Genomic DNA, 25,990 nt, shown 5'->3' on the forward strand with positions numbered 1-25,990 from the left:
TTGTTATATATATGTTTGATTACTTGATTACCTCTCTTACACTGCTTGAAATTTATGCATTTAGAAATGATGATTGTCTTGAAGCTGTAAATTTATTTTTAGAAGTTACTGTTTATTAATATTCATTTTAACCATGACTGTATGTCATTTTATATTTTAATATTTTATGATGTATTTAAATGAGTAGTTATTGTTGCCAACTCCTTTAGAAATTTGAATTGAGATTATTTTTTTAATAAGGAAATGGGGGAGGTGAAAAAAAATGTCGTTGGGGGGTTGGGGTGTAAAATTTTTCTCATTTCAGATTTCAGAAATTAAAAAGAATTTTTCTACAAATATTTTTTTTTTGGAGGGGATTAATATTCAACAGCATAGTGTATTGCTCAATAGCAAACAGTTCATTAGACCACATTCATTCTGTGTCAGAAACCTATGATGTGTCAACTACTTAATCACAATCTAAATGTAGAGCTGTATCAAGCTTGGATGTTGTGTCCATACTTGCCCCAACTGTTCAGGGTTCAACCACTGTGGTCGTATAAAGCTGCACCCTGCGGAGCATCTGGTTGTTTATTGTTATTACTGGTTAGTTAAAACATTCCACTGGTTTTCACTTTTTTATGCCCCACCTATGATAGTAGATGGGATTTATTATGCCTCACCTACAATAAAGTAGAGGGGCATTATGTTTTCTATACTGTGCGTCTATTCGTCTGTCTGTTCATTCGATCGTTCCACTGTCTGTCCCGCTTTAGGTTAAAGTTTTAAGTCATAGTAGTTTTTGATGAAGTTGAATTCCAATTAACTTGAAACTTGAAACACATGTTCCCTATGATATGATCTTCCTATGATAATACCAAGTTAGAGTTTTGACCCCAATTTCACAGTCCACTGAACATAGAAAATGATAGTGCAAGTGGGGCATTCGTGTACTATGGACACATTCTTGTTTTTGTATTTTTTTTGGTATGAGTTATCTACATCTATTTTGCAATCAAGAAAATATCTGCTGTGTGAAATCTTTGGGAAAATAAACCCATTTATAATATTCAGTATTTAATATATCTAAAGATGACCTGATATGTTACACTGTGTTATATAATTATAATAAGTTTATAATTATTTTTTTAAGGTTATGACATCCTGACAATCCAAGATGATATACCAGGGACTTCAACAGGATACAATATGTCTAGAATTAGCTTGATACCTGGTATAAGATATTACTCCAATGTCATAGCTTATAACTATGCTGGAGCCCACACTACATCCACATCTGATGGATTCATTGTAGATCAAATGGATCCATCTGCAGGCATTGTTTATGATGGATTAGGTAAGTTCACACTTCATTGTATAATTTGTATAATTTGGAGTTTAGTATGGCGTTCATTATCACCGAACTAGTATATATATTTGTTTAGGGGCCAGCTGATGCTGAAAAAGGATGCCTCCGGGTGCGGGAATTTCTCGCTGCATTGAAGACCTGTTGGTGACCTTCTGCTGTTGTCTGTTCTATGGTCGGGGTTGTTGTCTCTTTGAAACATTCCCCATTTCCATTCTCGATTTTAAGCATATATTGTGGATCATATGATTTCATCACATGACATTTTTATGGTTGATAAATAAATCATTGTGAACATGTTTCCTGTTTTGTATAATAATCTCCTCCTACAGTTTAACCAAGTGCCCTACAACTTCCTAGAATATAAAACAGGGAGATATGGTATGATTGCAAATGAGACAACTATCCTCCAGAGTTTAAATGATGTGACTATAAGCAATCATAGGTCACTGTACTGTCTTCAATAAAGATATCAACCCATACATTAATTTATTCATTAGTTGTCTATAATAAATAGGCTTTAAACCAGCTTTCAGTAACTGAGAGTACTCTTTATTCTGTGCTTTGTGTCTTATGTTTTTATGTTAGTTGTTTTTGTGCCAAGTCCTTTTGAATTAAGCAACTGATTTTTACGGTTTGTTTTTGTGTTTTACTATTACACCTGGCTGTCCCTGGTTGGTGGATGGTATATGGACACATTCTTGTTTTTAATAATAGACTGTAGTAAAATCCTTCATCTTAAAGACTTTCAACATAAAATGTAATCATGATCAGTAAATTAAAGCAGATGAGATATTTGAGCATGTGAACTCTTGTATTTTAAACTATTTTTTTAAATGGTTTTAGAAAGATCTTTTTTTTTTTTACACAATTAAATATCCCTGAGAAATGGATGGACAATCACTCTCTAATATAACTTATTGAGTATCTCAGTGTGATTTTATTCCTAAACAAATAGTTTGTATATAATACAGGAATACTGGACATAGAGTACCAAAATTCCACAAACAATGTGGCAGCTCACTGGCATGGATTTATAGATACAGAGTCTGGTATACAGTCATACCACTGGTGTGTAGGGGAGACAACTCATGTGCACAGAATTTACTCCAATTCAGAATGCAGTGTGCATCCTTGGACTAATGTTGGACTTCACGTCTCTGCATCAAAAAACTTATCTATAGAGATTTTACAGGGTAGGTCACAAAGTCAAATAAAATCTTTCAATCTTCTTTCTAATTTAAGATATCTAGAAATTGTGTCTCTTTTTCAAACCATCAAAAAATATTGAAAAAAAGGTTTAATAGAAATACAGTTAACTCTCGTTGTCTCGAACTCGGTTGACTCGAAATTTCGGATGAGTCGAAGTTTTCACGTGGTCCCGAACTTTGTTCCATATAAATATATGTAATTCGACTCCTGATGAGTCGAAATTGGATGAGTCGAAATTTCGGTTGAGTCGAACTAAATTTACGATCCCAAGGTTAACAAAAGCATTAAAAATTCATTATTTATCTCGAACTAGTACACATATGTCAAAACATGACCTCCGGCATTTAAATGGATTGAAGAGTTAATCTGACAATACACGTGTAATTAAATTTCCAGTCACTGACCACTGTATTGATTTATGACATGTTATTTCCACGAGTGTTTACCTAAGATTATCTTTTATAGAATTTTTATAAATAATTAGTGATGCATTGTTAATGTTCATGAAAAAGTATTTAAAATGTTTACAAAACAATTAATTGTGATTTACACTAATGAGCTTGGGTGTGCATAAAGTAAGGATTATGACTTCCGTTGATAATCACCTAAAAACTACTCAATCGGCGTCTTTAATCTTGTATTTTCTTTTGAAAAGAAAGAGTGAGATAAAACTAAATGAAGAGAAATCTTAATTTTCTAAAGTCTCTTGTATTCGAGAATAAACAATTTTGTCAACTATAAACGACCTGAATAACGAAACTATTGATTGGAAATTACTCTCTCGGATAACAACCATAGGAAAAGGTTGTAACTGAAACAATTGAAAAAGTAAAATTAATGTTATTATAATAATGAAAGACCTTGACATACAAGTACATCGATCTGATACCAGAATATCAATCCCCTTTCAATATTCAACCGGATTTATTTTAGCTTTACCAAGCTAAGCAAGAGTTGTGTCCCTTGTTCTGTCAAACTTCCGGTTTTCGTTTGAGTCGAACTATGTGTATCTCGAAATATTTCTCTGGTCCGGCTGACTTCGAGATAACGAGAGTCGACTGTATAAGAATAAACTACTGTAAATTTAGAAATTCTTTAGAGGTTTTTGTTATTTAAATAATGCACCTTGGTGTGTATCACAACAATAAGAACCCACATTCTTAATAAGAGAGAGCTTAAGATACCAAAGGGATATTAAAAACTCATAAGTCAAAAATAAACTGACAATGCCATGGCTAAAAAAAGAAAAAGACAAACAAACAATAGCACACAAGACACAACTTAAATAACAGAAAGACTGATCAACACGAACTTCGCCAAAAAATGGGGTGATCTGGGGTGCTAGGGAAGGGTAAGCAGACCCTGCCCCACATATGGCACCATAATATTTTATTCTATATCTGTAATAAGATTTTCCTGTAATTGCAATAATTAATTTCACATTTTTATCCATTTTTCAAAAATCACCATCATAGATGCCCTCAATAATCAATGAATTTACAGTAAATAAAATATGAATCATATAGTTACCATCATGAAACAACTTTATAACGTTCTGTTCTTATTCAATCTTTGTCAGGGGGAAAAATATACAATAAAGTGTATGCTATTGATGGTGTTGGCAGAAGATCATCTATTGTTGTTTCTGATGGAGTCATAATTGACATAACTTCTCCAATACCAGAAAAGTTCATAATTGCTACAGAATTATTTGGAAATAACACTTCATTTGAAAACACTGGTGGAGAAGAGATTAATTTTGAAAATGTTAGTGCTACTGATATTTGTATGGTTTCCAATAGTTTCCATCCATTGTCATGGATACCTGCACCATTAACTTGTTTGGCTGTGGTGTCGTCTGATGTTAATTTAGCGAAAGATGGCCAATCGTTTTTGTTTATTAGAGGAAGTGCCCACCAGCAGATGGAAAAAGTGAGGGCAGGATATTTGTATAAAATCTCATTTTTCTCTAGCCATTTACCAATATCAGATTCTTTTGGTGCAAATAAAGAAGGATTTATACAATTTGACAGTGTAAAACACATTTTCTTGATTTACACAAAACCCTACCGTCATGATGGATCTGGAGACAGTCGAGAGAAAATTTCTTGGCATGCTCACACATTCTATTTCAGTGCCATCAGTAGTCATGCAAATATCACAATAGGTAGTATTGATAAGACAACAGGAATATTTCTAGATGACCTTTCTGTACAGGAAGTGAATTTTGCAACTAGTGCAACAAGTGGTCATGTGCTTGGGCATGTTGTTTATTTACATGAATGGAGTTCTATTCATGGATCATGGAGTTTCACAGATCCAGAATCGCCAATTGTAGACTACACATGGGCTATAGGTTAATAATTTTATGTTGTTGTATATATTCAGATTTAACAAAACGTAAACAGATTTTTGTTCATTTCTTACAAACAGCAGTGTTATTAAAACAATTCAAATGATTGATTGATTGTTAGGTTTTAACTCAACTTTCAGCACTACTGGCTTTATTGATGAGGAAGTTTTTTCATGCAGCAAACCGAGAGATAACTGCAGAGCTTGGCAAAATGACTGACAATTGTAGTGCACTTAAGATTAAAAAACAATAAAAATCAAAGCACCAAAGGTGCTGTAGGCAGTTAAGTAAAAAAGCAGAGGCAAACTTGGCATAAGTTAAGACGAAGATTGTTAAAAAATTGGTGAAAATATTTATCTCAGCTATTTCTCAAGTATTGAATAATGTTTGTAACCCTAAAGTTTTCACTATCCAGTCCTGCCACTTTCAAGAGTTATGTCCAATTATTTTTATTAATATTCAATATCTGCCATTATGCACATACTGTACACTGTCCCATGTAAGGGGAGAGTTTGTGCCTGTCCATATTGAGGACCCAGTAATTTGGTTATTGTTGCTGTATATCATATCCATTTTTCACAATTGTTTTGTATATAAATCAGGCTGCTTTAGTTTTATTGTTTTACATTTGTAATTTCCTGGTCTTTTAAAGCTTACTATGCAGTATACATGTAGGTTTTGCTGATAGTTACAAGCTGCATGGAGGAATATTCTTATCATAATAATAATTTCAATAATTGGGTCCAGCAGTGGTGTATGGTTTAATTCAACTATATTCTAGAGTATGAATATGCCATATTAGCAGTTTTAGTTGCATCAGCTGGTGCACCTACATTGTATGCACAATCATCAAATCATAGCTGAAACTATCTGAAGTGGTGTAATTTTCTTGTAAGTTATATTACAATAAATGCTGATGTTGTTATAATGGCCTAGCAATGATACAACGTTTTTGAAGCCTGTATGGTTGTCTAACTATAATTGCTTACTTTCTTTATTTGAATTTTGGCAAGGCTATTTTAATTTTTTTCTGTGACGCCTTCCTGACTTACGTCGTAGGAAGGCGTCCCAGAAAAAAATTAAAATAGCCTTGCCAGACGTCATAATTATTTGGACTAAATTTTAGTATGACTATGAAGTCCATAATCACTGAACTAGTAACTTTTGTTTAGGGGTCAATTGAAGCAAGCCTCCATGTATGAGAGTTTCTCGCTGCATTGAAGACCATTTGGTGGCCTTCAACTGTTCTCCGCTCTTTGGTCGGGTTGTAGTCTTTTTATCACATTCCCCATTTTCATTTCAATTTTATTTGAAATTGTTAGTGAAATATCTTGATCACGGATTCGCTGTCATCCATTGCCAATGTTATAATAAAATAATATATCTGTTCTATAAATAATTGATGTAGGAATTAAGAAAAAAACTGTTTGTAACTTGTTCAAGTTGTTGAAAACGTGACTTCGTAAGGCACAATGTTACCTTCTATAGGGCTTCTTTTCGTACCATGCAAGTTTTTTTAAACAGTAATTTCATAGAAAAGTGGTTTTCCAGTATCAAGTTGCTGAAGCAAACACAAAAAATTTGTAAGGGTTCCGCGGAACCCAGTGTCTCGCCTACGTTTGCTGTTAATCACACACTCAACAAAAATGATGAAAAAATCAATAAAATTATTCCTCTTGATACTATCTTTTGATTGTCAGAATTTTCTGTCTAAGTTTGGTAAAAATCCAGGCTAGTTTAAGAATCTTAAAAATGTTTTAAAACTTTAACTGAAGACTGTATGTAATGTTAACTGGAAGAAAAACTAAGTCCATTTATAAGAAAATACGGGAAAAATGAAATTTATTTTTACAAAATTTACGTCTGGATACTATCTTCTGATCATAAACAAGCTTCTGGCAAAGTTTCGTACAATTCCAGGATAGTTTAAGAAAGTAATTAAAATTTTAAAAACTTTAACCACAGAGTGAATGTTATGTTTCCTGGCAGAAAAAAACTAAGTCCATTTATAAGTAAAATACAGAAAAAATGGAATTTTATTTTTACAAAATTTACTTCTGGATACTATCTTCTGATCATAACCAAGCTTATGGCAAAGTTTTGTACTATGGTTCCTGGCAGAAAAACTAAGTCCATTTATAAGTAAAATACAGAAAAGATGGAATTTTATTTTTACAAAATTTACTCCTGAATACTATCTTATGAACATAAACAAGCTTCTGTCCAAGTTTGGTAAAAAAACCAGGATATTTCAATAAAGTTATTTAAATTTCAAAAACTTTAACCACAGAGTGAATATTTGGACGCCGCCGCTGACGACGACACTGACACCAACGGAATGAAATTATTCTTACAATAGTTCACTTACATCTTCATTAAAAGCACAGACGATAAAAAGCTATGCTTAACTTTTTAATTAGCACTTTTTTTTAAATGGGGAACATCAATTGTTTTGGGTAAATCGACGATCATTTAAGGTAATCTTCCTTATAATTATTGTTTTTCATAACAAAAAGTGTGAAAAAAATGTCTAATTAGTTATAAAGAATCTACCAGACCTGGCAGATCAGAGCAATGGCACTTTTTTTTAAATTCCCAGGGGGGAGCCCAAATCCAGGGTGCTCACATAAGGCAGCTTAACTGCCTAAAAACCCATAGAAATAAATACTGTGGTGTGTTTTAATGGGAATCAGCAACATGTGGATACCAGTGTAAATCTGCTCATGCTAGTACAAATCTAGGTTGCCTTTCTAAATGTCGCAATGAAGCATAATCTAATGTATAAATTGACAAGTATAAATTTGTTTTTCGGGAAACTCAGTTTTATATTACCATAAATGAGGACCAGTTTAGAAAGCTAGTATTTTTTCTTTGTCATTGAATTGAAGTGAACCAATTTTAACATTATACATGATTTTTAATTGTGGTTTCCAAAAGAAAAATTTCGTTTTAAAATTTGGCTTAGTACAGCGAGCGGCAGCTGGTGCTTGGCAGCCAACAGTTTCTGTGCAATAGATAATGAACCATTCAACTAATGTTTTTCAAATTTTAATATGTTGTTACAGATTAGAAAATTGAGGCCATTATTCTATCTATACATCCGAAATCAGCAAATTTTATAGTAAAATGGAAAAGACTATGACCTTTTCAACCAAATATCCAAATTCTGGATGGAGAAAAATCACCAATTTTCTGAGCATTTTTAAAAATGAGGTTCACCCATGTGTATCAATTTCAGTTTCTGCACTTAAGTCTCCTATACTATTTTGAATTAAGTGACATTTTATTATTAATGAGATTTGTATGTATTGAAGATGCCATTCAGAATTATTGGATTTACAAACTTTATTTATATTGTAGGTTATTCGGAGGGAGGGACACAGATCCAACCATTCAGAAGTGTTGGACTGATGAATTTTGCAGTTAACAATAATGTGACACTGGTCCACAACACCTATATTTATGTGACGGCTATAGCCACTAATGCTGTAGGATTGAGGGGCGTGTCATATTCAGATCCAATACTGGTGGACCTGACACCCCCTGATATTAAATATGTAAATGATGGAGCGGGTAAATACATTTGATGAATATAAATCAATATTTAGTTTAAGTAAAATTGCTTTAAGGACCATTGTGGGTAAATTGAAGATGTTGAATGAAACATGTGAAAATAATAGGCATATATTTTGTGTCGAAATCAATAACTATATTCACACCATTATTATGGATGTAATCAGAGTTCATTTACATTTATTTATTATTTATGTGAGAAATATTTTATTGAACTGCAGTTGATTGAAATGTATATCAGTTAAAGGACGATGCCTGACTAAAAACGTTGTGAAGATCTAAAGAAAAATTCAGGAAATATGTTGAAGACATAGATTTCTTTTGAAAATATTAAAGTCTTACTGGTCACAACATATAGTTAGAATGTTATTATTGCTGATATACCATTGTCTGTCAATCTGGTTGAATTGGGGAGAAAAATGCTACTCTTAATTTTTAAATTTTTTTGGATTTTCATTCCAGAGTTATGGAATTTTTATAAAGAAGGGATGAAAAAAAGTTTAATGTAAAATATGTATTTTTAGAGCTGACTATGCGATTTATGGGTTTTACACATTATAGAAGGCAGTACTTTAACCTATAGTTTTTAATTTTGTGTCATTTATTCTCGCGTGGAGAGTTGTCTCAATCATACCACATTTTCTTATTTTATATTAATAATGCATTGGTCTGATTTCCAACTAAATGGTCCTTTAATATTTTATTATACTTTGAAGGATTTACAATCATAAAATTTGGGATTTATTTAGATTTTATGGAAAATCTTAGAATACTTTTTTATTTCAAGGTACAGATGAGGATGCCTGGGAATTTAATGAAGTGACTGCTAACTGGGCTGTTGAAGATCCTGAATCTGGTATCCTGTTATGTCAATGGGCTATAGGTAATATATACAGGCGGGTAGCTCCCTATACGCTTTACGCTAACACGCGTGCACATCGATTTGGCATGCAAAAAAAAAATTGCAAAATAAAAAATTATAATAAATTAAATGTTTAAAGGAAACACATATGTCACTTTTTTAAGTGATGAAATGTCATTAAATAACGGCATTTGGTTTAAAAATAAAAGTTTTATTAGAAATCATGACAAACTCTTACAGTAACTTGTATCTTTTACAAGATTGGAATTTGTTATACTCCGTCTGAGACAACTATTACACGTTATAGTAGTCTCAGACTCAGTCTAAGACATGTAGTTTCAGAGCACATTTTACTGAGTACGGTTTATCTGTTTGGAATGAGATGTACCAATGGGCATTTGATTTATCAGAACCCGATGCATGTTTGTCACACTACCAGAGCCAATCACTCTGCAAACACGCCAAAACAGTATTGGAAAGTCTCATTATATTTTGCGTTCATGGACCATATGATAATGGAACTGGAGAGTGGAGTCGCGTCTGGAATGATAAGAAAATCGCTTCTTTGCGCCGTATCTGCTTCCTTGTGTTGTTGGAAATATAACAAACGAAGAAATCTCAACTTTGTCTGAGACATATAATTGATTGGCATGTAATTTTGACGAATTCAATTGGGATGTCGCTCGATGGCGAACACGCACGCTGGTTTATAACATCTCGCGACTGCTACCGTGTAGTATCTGTGTCAAGGTACTACGTCTGTTGAAAACAAATGTACGATCAACAATGAACAACGACAGGTTATCATCGCTAGCATTACTGCATATTTATCGGGAATTCAGTGTGAATATTGACAAAGTAATAGAGAAGTTCATTTCTGCCTAAACCCGAAGAGCAGAATTTTGGACAATTTTGAGTAAATTCGGTATCACAAAAATGTGTTGTTTATGTATTCAAATGACCATGATTTACTCTATTTAGAAGATTTATTAATAGTTTTACATTCATAAATTGTTTATAAGTCCTATCTATATGTAGCTCCTCTTTTAACGTTCTATGACCGAAAACTGAAAAAAAAAATTCTGCATAAAAGGGTCCCAAAAATTTTTCACCTCGCTTCGGTCGGTCGTAGTTATTTGCACATATTTTCATTCTTGCTACGCCCCTGATATATACTGTGGTTTTTGTTGGATACCAATTTTCATGGATTTTGTGGGAAAAGGGAAACCACGAATTTTAATGTTCAACGAAGTATAAATTTTCTAGACAAATGTATGCAATACAAAATTGAATATCTACAAATATGCAATTTTTTTTTCAGACCATGAAAATTGGTATCCACAAAAATAAATGAATCCACAAACTTTTTATGTCTCAAACCTTGTCTTGTAGCCTTTTGTCAACGGTTAACCGTCGGAAGGACCGAATATCGAATACCAAAAACGCTAACCGGTTAACTGGACTTTTTTTCAATCTTAATACTAAATAGATTTGATTTAAACAATTTTCGTCTTGGTAATTAATTTGACATCAGTTGTGAAGAATTTGTCCAGTAAAATTTAATTTGACATCAGTTGTGAAGAATTTGTCCAGTAAAATTTAGTAAAATGTAAAATGTAATTTTAATCCATAAAAAAACATTAAATTAATTAGAACTTGGACAACTTGTCTATTTGCTAGAGGCAAGATCTTAATTAAACATAATTAGTATACATGTTTTTTAAACAGTTACTTTAGATCAGTAATCAGAATAAATTTTACGATTTTTTTCATTATATAAGTTTTGATCTAATATTGCATAGACCTACAGCTGAAGGTACAAGGCTTTGTCATAGAATAAACAAAATGCCAAATTAAAAATTGTGAAATGCAAATCAATGTGAATGTAATTAATGTATACTTGAAGGTACGAGTAACAGGCTTAATAATTTCTAATTGGAACACCCCACATTATTTTTCTGCGATAAAATGAAAAAAGACATTTCAATTCGACGAGATCAAGAAAGTCTTTTTTATTTTTCAATCTGATGTTATTACAAGCGCAGTAGATAGATACAATGTTGTTGGATTTTTAACAAACTTCGCCAGAAATCCTCACAGACAAGCCTTATAATGACAAAAGACAAAATTCAACATACATTTGTAGGGTACTATAGATAAGGCCTCAAATATCAACTTAAACTATACTGGTGAACCGGTTAATAGGTCGGACAATTATCGGAGATACCGGTTAGGCAAATCTGTATCATTTGACAACACTACTTTATAATCATCTAGATCTTGATATGCCAAATGTTTAGGTCTAATTAAAATAATAAAATTGAGAATGGAAATGGGGAATGTGTCAAAGAGACAACAACCCTACCAAAGAGCAGACAACAGCCGGAGTCCACCAATGGGTCTTCAAGGCAGTGAGAAACTCATGCACCCGGAGATGGCCCCTAAACAAAAATGTATACTAGTTCAGTAAGTAAGTAAGTAAGTAAGTAAGTAAGTAATTTTTATTGGTTTAAAATCCAAAATTACAGGATTGATACCAAGACAATACAAATTTGTTATACACAAAAATACAAACATATATATATCATAGCAATTTCATAAACATTATATGAGGAGGTGGTACCACAAAGTTATTTAGTGCTTAATAAAGCATTTCTAGAAATGTACATGTCGCTTATAAATTTAACAATAATTCTAATTATATCAGTCTCAACACACGTATATAAAAATTTAAATCTTGCTTCATTAGTCATATTTAAAAAAGAGGGAACTATTTCACTAATTTTGGAAAACAGTTGGTCTCTAATTATATTTAGTTTTGTACATTTTAAAGTGAAATGAAATTCATCTTCAACTTCTAAGAAGCACAAAGGACAAATTCTTTCTTCTACAGGGGTTTTAGTGTGACGCCCTTGTTCAATTCTAAGAACACTGTTACTAATACGAATTTTAGCAAAATGCCCTATTACTTTTCTGTCTATATTTAACAATAAATAGTTTTCCAATTTATAATTTTCTTTAAGCTGTCTATATGTTCTCAGCTTACTACCATGTACTGATTTATTATCACAAAATATATTTTCTTTCCAATAATTAAGATATCTATCATTAAGTTTGGTATGAATTGCATATAATAAACGTCTTTTTGAAATAGTATCATGATTTTTCCAAACATGTGAAAAATTTAAAGTAGCAAGTAACTGTTCAATCTTTTTAGCAAATCCATTGGTTAATTGCAGGTTGGAACAATATACATCTTTTAGTAAACAATTGTTATCAGATTTGATCACATGCAACCAGAAGCCAATCGACAGTTTTAAAGCTTCTATAAAAACTGGATACATACCAAGTTCAGCTAGTACTGCTAAATTGACAGCTGATTTATTTACTCCAATTAAAGTTTTTGCAAATTTAATTTGGACTTTGATGGTAGCCAATGACCAATATTTTGACTCTAGATTTGTAATATCTTTTTTATCACTTTGTTCAGTGATAATGGATGTAATACTAAACTCTGGAATATACACAAGAAACTAAAATTAAAAATCATACAAGACTAACAAAAGCCAGAGGCTCCTGACTTGGGACAGGCACAAAAATACAGCAGCGTTAAACAAGTTTTTGAGATCTCAATCATCCCCCTATACCTCTAGCCAATGAAGAAAAAAACATACACACAACAATACGAACAGAAATACTCAGTTCAAAAGAAGTCCCAAGTCCGATGTCAGAAAAGGTAACAAAAGAAACTAAACAAAATGACAATGATACATAGATTAACAAAGGACATCTAGCAGTTACTGACATGCCAACTCCAGACCTCAATTAAACTGATTGAAAGATTATGTCTTCATCATATGAAAATGAATGTCTTCTTTCATTTAGTTGGAAATGGGAGTATGGAATTTAATATACCAAACATGAACTTGCATTATTCAATGTAATTTTTTTTTTAAATTGCAAAAAAGAAAAAAAACTGTAAAATAGGGGTTGTTGTTGCTGTCAATCATAATTGTTTCCGTTTTACATTTTTCATATAAATTAGACCTTTGATTTTCTCATATTACATTTTACCATGTCAAGGCATGTTATTGGTATTGCTCATTGTTGAAAACCATACAGTGTCCTCCTTGTCATTTGGTCTTTACTGGATAATATATAAAATAATAATAAGTTTTCTCATTGGCAATAATACCTCATCTTCATATTTTCATATTGTCCATATGCAAAAAATGTTTAAAATTGTCAAAATAATTTGCATTGTTTAGGTTACCAACCTGGAGGAAATGATCTCTTACCATACACAGTAGTAACAACAGCAACAGTCTACAAAGAGTTTCCTTACAGTGTGTTATCTGGCTATACCATTTACACTACATTGACATGTGAGAACCATGCAGGATTGTCCTCTGTCATGTCATCTGATGGAGTAAAGATTTCAAACCAACCTCCTTCAGTGGCGGCAGCTGTGGTTGAGACATTGCCTATGTCAATAACAGAGTATTACCCAAGAGACTCCTACCAAGGAGTAACAGATAATATCAGACTGAAGTGGACTGGATTTGTGGACAATATAGGAGTAGAAAGATACAAGGTAGATTGCTGGATAATTTTTTTTGTACCAAATAAAACTTTTTAGTCAGCACAGAAACCTTAAGTACCATTACACTCAGTTTGACTCTCAACTCTGAATTTTACTCTCCATAGAAAACTGTCAAACTTACATTATGTTTGTGGCTGTTGATGTTTGTATGAACGATTGATATTATTATATCTCAGATTAGTATTTAAAATTGGCTAAAACTTATGATTAGAAAACATTATTTCTGGGCAATATCTTTTATGCTGTAAATCTGATATCTGAGTTATTCTTAGGTAAGTTATAAATGTGCCTTGAAGTGAAATAACCCTTAAGTCTATGGTCAAAGATCAAGGTTTCAGCAGTAATAAATAAATGAAATTTGGGGAAAAAACTTATTTTTCTGATGTTATTTTTTTAATCCTACATTCAATCCTTACCAAACTTAGAAAAGATTTTTATTCAGAAAGAGCCATAAATCAGAATTAAACCACACCCATATTAAGCTTGTACTCATTTTTATGCCCCACTTATGGGCATTATGTTTTTCGGTCTATGCGTCCATTCTTGTGTTTGTTCGTTCATCAGTCTGTCCAGCTTCAGGTTAAGGTTTTTGGTTGAGGTAGTTTTTGATGAAGTTGAAGTCCAATCAACTGAAAACTTAGTACACATGTTCCCTAAAATATGATCTTTCTAATTTTAATGCCAAATAAGAGTTTTGACTCCAATTTTACAGGCCACTGAACATAGAAAGAAATGATAGCACCAGTTGGGCATTCATGTACTATGGACACATTTTTGTTTACACTCTGCATGTAACTTGTATGTCATTTAACCCCAATGTCAGGAAATACAATACCCTCAAGGTCATATTAAAAATGGTCTGTACCTGGCACATAAATTATCAGCAGAATTGACCATCTAGAACACTAAAAAAATGGGAGAAAAGTGCAACATGACTAAAAAAACTGCCTCTCCTACAATTAATTTTGTATAAATAACTGCATTTCAAGTTTCAAAAGCATTTTTATTTAGTTTTTTCCCATAATTTCAGGTCTTTTATAAAGATAGTGGCACAGCAGAGGTGATGTTCTTTGCAGATGTTCAAGACATACTTTATGCCCATTTTACAAAGATGTCACTTTCAGTAGGATCAAACAATATCTCTGTACAAGCTATAAACAAATTAATTAAATCGAGCAGTAAAGTGACATCTTATTCAACTGTAGATATATCTTCTCCAAAAGTAGATAGTAAGTTATTTATCATCAGTTAATACATTTATTTGTCAGTTCTTTTGATACCATCAATTTATTTCTTCAAAATGAATATAAGTAGATGTGGTATGATTGCCAATAAGTCAACTATCCACCAGAGTTCAAATGACACAGGAATATAAGTAGATGTGGTATGATTGCCAATGAGTCAACTATCCACCAGAGTTCAAATGACACAGGAATATAAGTAGATGTGGTATGATTGCCAATGAGTCAACTATCCACCAGAGTTCAAATGACACAGATAAAATTTATAAATTATAGGTTGTATGACACTGTACTGACTCCAACAATGAGAAAAGCCAATACAATATATAGTCTGTTATCAAACTCCGTTGCATGAAAATTATGAAGGGCACAATTTCACAGTAGACAACTGATGTCTAAACACCTATACCAAGGTGAAACAATTCAAACATGAAACTAACAGCCTAATTCATCTAATACAATTTATGTAAAACAAATATGGCAGACATAAACAAAAATCAACTACTGAATAGCAGGCTTCTGATAAAGGACAGGCACATAAAGAATGTGGTAGGATTGAACATGTTTATCAGGGCTCAACCCTTCCCTACCCTGGGAACATGTTTCCAGACTAACCAAAGTTGTCTTTTTTAAGACTCAAAAAATTTGTTTCACAAAAAAGTTTTGGCACAGATTTCCATATATTTGAAACAAAATGAAGTAGTTGTAAATCTTTCTTTTCAAGTAATTTGTAAATTGCTGAACATATTTTTAGTGAGAAAACAAATCTAAAACAGAAGCATAGAATAATGTATTTAAAAAGTAAAAATTATCTCTCGAAAATTAAATAGTTTTGCTGCATTACCAAAAATATAATTTTACTGTTTTTTAATAAATGAAGCCTGATTACTATCGGATATAGATATTTCTTAATAATGATAATCAACCAGAAATGATAAAAGAAAATTTTCTATAAAGCTTCAGTCTTGTTTTTATTCTAGAAAGGGTGAAAAATATTTGCAATTGATAATTTCTCAGTTAATCCATTTTTTACAGCAACAAAGACCCTGACAATTGACTGGATGAACAACAAAGTAGTTGTTTCATGGGACAATATTTTCACATCAGACAATGATCTATTCTATGAAGTGTCCTCTGGATCTACACAAGGAGGAGTTAATATAATACAATGGCTGGAAACCAGACAAACTAGTATAACATTTGGTTTTCCATCATCGATACCTGTTACCACAGGGTTACCAGTCCATGTAACTGTCACTGCTATCTCGGTCAGTGGATTTTCAGCAGTTAAAACAGGAAGTTTTAAACTTCCATAGTTTTGACTTTTTTCAGTTCACCTTTAATGCTCTATAACCCCTGGATTAAGACATTTTTAACGATAAATTTGTTATTTATGTTATTTACTGTAAATTCAGAAATTAATGCGAGGTTTTTATTATTGCGAAAAATGCGACTGAGTTGTAACCGCAATAATTTAAACTCGCATTTTGATATATTTTATATGAATTTAACAGAATTTTTCTCAAAATCGTAAAAATTAAAATCGCATTTCTGTCTAAAATGACAAAATCGCAATAATAAATGCACGCAATAATTTCTGAATTTACAGTATTTTAGGAATTTTTGGAAACATTTTGAATTACCAAATGTAGTTACTTTTTCTGTAAGAGATGAAAACAACAGAACATATAGATTTGTGTGCTGTTTTGGTATTCGGTGTTGTTTTCTTACATTCTGCATAAAATTTTCAGTTTACATTTTTTGACAAAAGGAGATTCCACACAGAATCCTGGAAATCCAACTTATCGTCATAATCATTGCATATTTTTTAAAATTAACAAATAAAATCTCTATTAAAGTAAATAGTAGTCTATAGTAATTTATAGTTAAGTGTATTCAGCAACATTTTGCTTAATTGTGTAATCAGCAACATTTTGCTTAATTATACCCCATGCAACGAAGTTGCGGAGGGTATAAAGTTTTTGACCCGTCCGTCCGTCAGTCCGTCCGTCAGTCCTGTTTCTTGTCATCGCAACTCCTCTCAAACCACTCAACATAATTTCACGAAACCTTTTCAGATAATTAGGACATACTATGTAGTTGTGCATATCGACGGGAAATTGCGATTCAATTTTTTTTTCTAGGAGTTACGCCCCTTTGAACTTATTTACTTTAATGTACTACTGCAACAGTTTGTCATCGCAACTCCTCTCAAACCACACAACAGAATTTCACAAAACCTTTTCAGATAATAAGGACATACTATGTAGTTGTGCATATCGACGGGAAATTGCGATTCAATTTTTGTTACGCCCCTTTGAACTTATTTACTTTAATGTATTACTGCAACAGTTTGTCATCGCAACTCCTCTCAAACCACACAACAGAATTTCACGAAACCTTTTCAGATAATAAGGACATACTATGTAGTTGTGCATATCGACGGGAAATTGCGATTCAATTTTTTTTCTAGGAGTTACGCCCCTTTGAACTTATTTACTTTAATGTATTACTGCAACAGTTTGTCATCGCAACTCCTCTCAAACCACACAACAGAATTTCACGAAACCTTTTCAGATAATAAGGACATACTATGTAGTTGTGCATATCGACGGGAAATTGCGATTCAATTTTTTTTCTAGGAGTTACGCCCCTTTGAACTTATTTACTTTAATGTACTACTGCAACAGTTTGTCATCGCAACTCCTCTCAAACCACACAACATAATTTCATGAAACTTTGTAGATAATAAGGACATACTATGTATATTGACAGGAAATTATTATTCAATATTTTTGCTTATACAATTTTTTTTTCTTATACTTATTTAATTTCTCCAATGAAAATGTGGGGACGTGGGGTATGTGAGCGTGCTCACTAAGGTTCTTTAATTTCAAATTGAGATATTTTAAATGTAAGAAGACAATATATTGTTTAGTACTGCATCCGAATGGATTTACTTGTTTGATATTTTAAGCTTTTTTGCAAATATCATAGTCAACCTAGCTCAATTTGGAACAGTAAAATGTGCTTATTTATTTTTCTCCTAACTTAAAATTTTCTTGAATTGTAATATGTATGTCAATTTAGTAACAATCAAGGAAACATCTTAATTACTGACTCGTGAATTGTTTTACAAGTGTCATTCAAGGCCCATTAAAACTTGTTATATGGTATGGGTTTTCCCATTGTTGAAGGCCGTATAGTGACTTATAGCTGTTAAATTAAGTGGGGGGGGGGGGGAATAGGGGGAAATCAATGGTGGTATTACACCTTAAGGAATGACTGTAATATTTTTTTCTGTCTATGACAGCAGTTATTTAAAAGAGTGTACCACCTTTTTAAAGGTTATTTCAAATATTCAGGAAAAATATCAGTCATTCCTTATAATTTAATTCTAAAAAGGAGTAAATCATGATAAAAACATTGATGATGTCACCAGGGTCACATGACAAAATGAGCTGATAGACAACACTTTCAGCCAACCACAAGATGTGTTGCATCCAAAATTAAATTATTAAGAAATATAAAGGAGGTTCACAGGTACAAAAATTTCAGCAAAAAATTAAACATTTGTTTTTTTATTACAAATTTTATTTATTACACTATTAGTTATTAGTTTATGATATGGTACAAAAATCAACCAAAAAATCGATTCGATTTGGCCCCAGAAGACTTTTAAAATCTGTATATCATTGAAAAAGCTCCAAATTATCTCCCTTTGGTGCAAAAAAACCATTTTTTGGCATTAAAATTGAAATATCTTTTTTAACTCATCGGTGACCTATATTTGTTATTATTGTTTTCAAATAAGCTGTACATAAACTAAACAATTGTAAAATTTAAGCTATTTCTGTAATTTAGTTCTTTTTTTATTTTGATATTACCTCTATTTCTCCTATTAGTTCAACAGAAAAAAAAGACATTAACAAAAATATATGCATCTTTCGGAGGCAGATTGTGCGCTTAAATGAACGGTGACCCCATTTTTTTTATTTCATTTTTCTATTAAGTATATGATAAATTATACCCACAAGCCCCTTAAGTATATACTTAGTTGCATTATGAACTATATCATGCTAACAAAAGTTCATTTCAATTTGAACTTGTATGTTTCTAACAATTGTTTATATATTGCAAAAGTTTTCATTGCTTTTTAAAATTATTTAAGTTAATAATGTATTTGTGTACAGATATTTCTTTCTTTGAAGGTTTAAATATTTTATAATGATCTATAAATGTGAAAAAGCTGGTTTTTTTTTTATTTCTGTTATACAATAAAGGAATTTTTTGATTGTTCAATCTTTTTGTTTTCCTTTGAAAATTGAATATGAAATTACAGAAGAAAAAAGTACACTATATTTCACATCATATTTTATTTCATATCTTGTTTTTATGAATGATATATAAAATGCTGTGTGATATTTATATAAATGATATTTGAAATTGCCTCTATATTTATATTAATATTTTTTTTTAAATTGGATCTGTGATAAATTTTATTAATGATATTTAAAATTCTCTGTGATATTTATATATATTATATTTGAAATTATCTCTGTGATATTTTTATTAATGATAGTTGAAATTGTCTTTGGGATATTTTTATAATTGATATTTGAAATAGTCTTTGTGATATTTTTGCAAGTTGTTATGACAAATATATAAGAAAAATAATCTGGTATTTGTTAGTAATACTTTGATTTTCTAAACCCTTGTAATCAAATGTTTTGTTGTTAATTTTTCATGTCAAACATACTATCAATTCTAATGGAATATATATTTTTAGTGTTTGAACGTTTTTAAATATGATTGAAAATAGAAAATAGAAAATTTAAAATCAGTAATAAATATGTTTTTTTGAGAAGAATGAAACTTGATTAAAATTATTACAACTTACGCTTGAATTTTAACTTTGTAATTTTAACAAGTTATATTTTAATAAAGCATAGAAAAGGAATGACATTGATTTAATTTGTATAATGGTCAGTTGCAAAGGATTTTTAACCGGATTTTTGTGACAAAAATGTCGGTTATTGATTTGGGGATGTACGGCGGGCGGGCGGGCGGATGGGCGGGCGTTTGGGCGGGCGGCAATCAAATGTTGTCCGTGCATTAACTCATGAACCGTTCAACCAAAGCTTTTAAAATTTTAATATGTTATTACTGACAACTATACGAAGGTCAAGTTCAATAATGGCGATTTTGACTTTTACCCTTCAGGAGTTATGGTTCTTGAAAGGCGGCAATCGAATGTTGTCCGTGCATTAACTCATGAACCAGTCAACCAAAGCTTTTAAAATTTTAATATGTTATTACTAACAACTATATGGAGGTCAAGTTAAATAATGGCGATTTTGACTTTTACCGTTCAGGGGTTATGGTTCTTGAATGATTGAAAAATGGAGTTTTCAGTCATGTCCGTGCATTTACTCATGAACTGTTCTACTAAAGCTTCCCAAATTTTAATATGTTGTTACTGATGACAGAATGGAGGTCAAGTTCAATAATGACGATTTTGACTTTTACCGTTCAGGAGTTATGGTTCTTGAAAGATTGAAAAATGGAGTTTCTAGTCGTGTCCGTGCATTTATGCATGAACTGTTCTACCAAAGCTTCCGAAATTTTAATATGCTGTTACTGATGACAAAATGGAGGTCAAGTTCAATAATGACGATTTTGACATTTACCGTTCAGGAGTTATGGTTCTTGAAAGATTGAAAAATGGTGTTTCTCGTCGTGTCCGTGCATTTTCTCATGAACCATTCAACCAAAGCTTTTGAAATTTTAATATGTTGTTACTGATGACAAAATAGAGGTCAAGAACCATAATGACGATTTTGACTTTTACTGTTCAGGAGTTATGGTTCTTGAAAGATTGTAAAATGGCGTTTCCATTCACGTTGTTGCATTTACTCATGAACCATTCAATCTAAGCTTTTCAAATATTATTATTTCAAAATGTTGATACTGATGACAAAATGGAGGTCAAATTTGATATTGATGATTTTCACTTTCACCATTCATCAGTAATGGTTCTTGTGATATTGCCAGGACACAAATAAATGTAAATAAATCCGGTTTGCTGTCGTTGTGACAGCCTCTTGTTATTAAATATAATGTAACTGTATTCTGAATTAAGTGTATTCATTTTTTTAATTGAATACAGATTATTGGCTATGTACTTCTTGTGGAGTCATACTACTGTATCACTAGCCTGTCAAGACTGAGAGTGCCAGTTCGAATCCCACAAGTGGCTGGTGTAGTGGTGAGCTTGACCACAATCTGAATTGACTATGATTGTCAGTTTTCCTACTAAATGCACAGTGGTTCTCCCTGGGAGCCCTGGCTACCTCCCAATTGTGTTGAAAAAGGCGTTTAACACCAAAAAAATCAATCAATCAATGTACTCTTTCGTGACCTTGGAACCAGAAATGAGATTTTATGTCTCTACACCTTTGAAATGATTAGGTTAACAAATAGGTGTTTAAGTTTTCTAATTGGTCACCAACATCTCAATTAAAGGTAAATACAGCCTCCAACAATGAGCAAATATATGCAGTATAAGATATTGGAGGTTCTCAATTATTTACTGATATTCTGAATTCAAATTATGGAGGTCCTGAAGGTTGAGCTTTGTCATTTTTTGGAGTATTTACTTGTATAAGAGGTCCTCCTACAGTTTGAATCTTAGGAAGTTTTTACTTTGCTGTCTGTTTGTATGTATATTGAAGGTGTGCATGTGTTCAGGGTTTTGATTTTTATTAATTTTTGCTCTTTTGGGAGAAAGTTGAACTTTGTCATTTTTGGAGTATATACTTGCATAAGAGGTGCATAGGTTTTCCGGATAACTCCTCAAACAGTTTAAATGTTAGGAATTTTTCATATTGCTGGCTGTTTGTACATATATTGAAAGTGTGCATGTGGTCAGGGTTTTGATTTTTATTAATATTTGCTCTTTTGGGAGATAGTTGAAACTTTTTATGAGTATTTACTTGTATAAAGTCTTTGTTCTTTCTCCTACATACTGTACTTGTATTTTGCACAGCAATAATAATTCATAATTTTAGTTTTGATGTGATTATGTCACTAATCAAACAAAACCCTCATGCACTGTTTGGTGATGATTATTGTTTGTTTCTACCATATTAGCCTGTCAACTATGAGGTTGTGGGTTCGAATCCCACACCCTGCAGGTGAACTTGGCTCCAACTACTAGGACTGTCAATTTTCCAACTCAGGTCTGTAGTTCTCTCTGGGCACTCTGGCGTCCACAGCCATATAAAACTGACCACCAGGTCATTTCACAATGCAATGGTATTGAAAGTGGCATTAAACACCAATCAATTAATCAATCTTATTGAGTAAAGGAAAGTGAATAGCACTTTATAATAGAATTTGATGCATAGAGTATCATTTTATTGGAGAAGAAAAAAAAATAATCATATCCAAGGTAGGGATCATTTGTCAAATTATCCTTGCTTCACATCATCCAGTATTGAACCAGGAACCCAGACATTAAAAACAGACTAGCTCATTTAAAACAGGTAAATTGTCATGAAATGGATTATTCCTGATATAGTCTGGTTCATTTTTTTTAAATGGTATCAGCAGGTATGTCCAATTCAGAATGGTTTATTCCACTATAGCCAAGTCCATTTTAAACATAGGTGAATAGGGATTGTGAATATTGTTCCGAAGATGAATAAAGATTTGAATAATAATCATCCTTCACTCAGTAACACTGATACATGAAGATTCAAATTTTGATTTACTGAACATTTAATCACTGATGAGTAAATTTCATTTTTCATGTGTAAGATGATATTGGACTAATCTATATATCTTGAAGTGTGTTCACCAGTGAATAATGTTCTTGGTCATTGATCAAGATGAGTGTAGTTATGTGTTCAGGAATATAACTGAACTATAAATACATACAAAATGTAAAAGTTGTGTATTCCAATCAGGTATAAACACTGACTTGTAAAGAACCATTGTGTTAAGGTTTTTAAGGGAGGGGCTTTTGAAATTATGGAAGTCATCTTTATTCTTTAACTTGATTATTTAGACTTCTAAATTGCAATAAAGTTACAATAATTTTAATTTTAAAGTTCGACAGAATCAGCAACTTGCACTTCAAGACAATTTCATAGATGGCCATATACATTGTGTTTTGCCTCTCCTCTTTAAAGTAAATATATTAAGTTATTCAGTATAAACCAAGAATAAGAAGTAATTTTTTTTTGAATTTGGGACAATTTGTCTCACAATGGATAATGTGACTTCAAGTTTTTTTCCTATAAAATTTCTACCATAAGCCAGCTTATTCATATCTAGTAAAGAAAAGTGATTGGCATTGTTTATAATAGAATAGAATACAAATAAGTCTATCATTTTATTGGGAAAGGATAACTCAACATATTCAAGACTAGGATCCTGTTTCAAATTATTCATGCTTCACATCTATGGGTAACTGTCCAGTTGTCAGCCGGAACCCAGGCAATAATGTCAGACTAGATATAGGAAGATGTGGTGTGAGTGCCAATGAGAAAACTCTCCATCCAAATAACAATATATAAAAGTAAACCATTATAGGTCAATATACAGCCTTCAACACAGAGCCTTGGCTCACACTGAACAACAAGCTATAAAGGGCCACAAAATTACTAGTGTAAAACCCATTTAAAACTAGGTAAATTTGTCATGAAATGGACATCCTGATATAGTCCGGTCCATTTTTTTAATGGTATCAGCAGGTATGTCCATTTCAGAATAGAATGGTTTATCCCACTATAGCCAAGTCTAGGTATATTTGTCTTAAAATGGATTATTCCTGAAATAATCCTGAGTCCATTTTATAAAAGCCTAAAACAATATGGTATAATCCACTATAGCTAAGTGAAAATCAATTTTAAAAATGGGTAAAAGGAATTGTGAACACTGGTCTGATTTGAATAATTATCATTCTTCACTTTAGTAACACTGATGCATGAATTTACCACCTTTTGATTTACTGAAAATTAAATCATTGATGAATATATGTCAGTTATATTTAAGATGATATATTGGACTGATCCATCAATCCTAAAGTGTGTTCAATTGTGAATAGTGTTCTTGATCAAGGATCATGATGAGTGTAGTTGAGTGTTCAGGAATTAAAATAAATTATGAATATATATAGATTTATAAAAGTTGTGTATTGGTTTACTAAATTTAAATCTGTAGTTTGAATCAGAGACATATATAATACAATTGTATTATATGGCATGTATTTGGGAGCTACCATAGGATGAAAAACTTTGTCCTGCATTTTTTTTTAGCTGTAATATCTGTCCTGCCTTTTTATTTTTCACTCTGTTCGGTCCTGGCTTTTTTTTTTTAGTTTATCCTGACTTTTTTTTTTTTGGCAAGTGTCCCATCCTGACTTTTTTTTAACTCAAAACTCCTGTCCTGCCTATTTTTTCAAATTTCATCCTAGCCTCCCCATTAAAAATCAAATGGTAGCTCCCTAATAATTGACAATTTATGTAAAAACATTCAGGGTAAACTAATTGCAAAAAATAAGACCGAATAGAGTGAAAAAAAAGGCAGGACAAAATATCTCATCCTAGCCCCCCTACGAGTTATGTAGGAAAAATTAATATCAAAATTGATAATCAAACAAATTTTAAACCTTTTATAGCTTGCTGTATGGAATGAATTTTGCTCATTGTTGAAGTCCTCATGGTAACCTTCAGTTGCTATCATTTCTATGTCATTTGGTTGCTGGTAGAGAGTTGTCTGATAGTCAATTTAACCACACCATCTTATTTTTATTAAGTCCCTCTACAACAGAAATATTTAAGATGACAGAATTTTTATTTTCTCCACTGGTATTTGGTATTTTTTCCATGGTAAAATATGAATAGACAGCAACACATAATGGTATAAAAGCAACTATTAAATAAGTGATGGACAAGACCTATTCAGTGCATGTTGCTGTCGTGCAAAAGTCTGCTTAATAATTTATACAAATCAATGTAAAAAGTATGGAAATAATTTATTGTCATAAGTGAATCTCATACAACACATGATTTGTTCTATTGTTTAATCCAAATTTTATACAAAAAAATATTCCGTCAGCAGTCTGTTGATATGAATATACAAAAGTGGAGAAGGCTTAAAAAGTCTTAGCCTGTTTTCCAATGCTATTTACATACTCTCAATATATTTCTTTATTCAATATCAGCTGAAAAAAATATCAATATAAACTCCTTCCTTTCAAAAGCAATATGAAAATTTCCTTAGTAAAAAAATACACATGTCTCAATAAAATATTGTTTTTATTTTCAAAATCTCTTTATTTGTAATACTGTACAATATATGCCTTATGTTCAAATGGATTTTTTTCAAGAATTTATCTGTTATGAGACCAAAGAAAAAAATTTCAGTCCAAAATGTGTTAGACATTTTTATAATGCAAGTTATCAATATTTTTTAAATTATGACACAATCCAAAAATGCTCAAGCAGAACTATAGCTATAATAAATTGATAGTAAAATTAGCTCTTTAAATTAAAGATGGCTCACTTCCAAAACTTTTCTTAAAATCATCAATAATCATCTCAATAGAGTTGTTCCATCATATGATAATTAAAATGTGTGCCTATAAGCACAGTTGACTCACAAATAAGCCTTTAAAATTTTGGAAACCATGAAGACAAATTCAAATCTACCAGCATAATTTATTTTGAGATTTTTAATGAAAATTACAAGTTTTTGCAACGTAAAAAAGAATAAATCTGTATCTAAATAGATA

The 25,990-nt window shown here is 31.7% G+C and overlaps 1 protein-coding gene across 1 annotated transcript in view; it reads left to right on the forward strand.

Moving 5' to 3' along the window:
- The window catches only part of LOC139500246 (uncharacterized), a 144,982-nt gene extending 128,457 nt beyond the window's left edge, over nt 1-16,525 (forward strand). The window contains exons 45-52 of the mRNA XM_071288986.1: nt 1,133-1,336; nt 2,320-2,541; nt 4,137-4,913; nt 8,271-8,483; nt 9,271-9,366; nt 13,614-13,939; nt 14,979-15,177; nt 16,225-16,525. Coding sequence (XP_071145087.1) covers nt 1,133-1,336; nt 2,320-2,541; nt 4,137-4,913; nt 8,271-8,483; nt 9,271-9,366; nt 13,614-13,939; nt 14,979-15,177; nt 16,225-16,505 — 2,318 coding nt within the window. The 3' untranslated portion in view covers nt 16,506-16,525. The remainder of the gene's footprint in view (nt 1-1,132; nt 1,337-2,319; nt 2,542-4,136; nt 4,914-8,270; nt 8,484-9,270; nt 9,367-13,613; nt 13,940-14,978; nt 15,178-16,224) is intronic.
- Nucleotides 16,526-25,990: the final 9,465 nt, after the last annotated feature.

This window comes from Mytilus edulis, chromosome 13, assembly GCF_963676685.1.
Source record: "Mytilus edulis chromosome 13, xbMytEdul2.2, whole genome shotgun sequence".
NCBI lineage: Eukaryota > Metazoa > Mollusca > Bivalvia > Mytilida > Mytilidae > Mytilus > Mytilus edulis.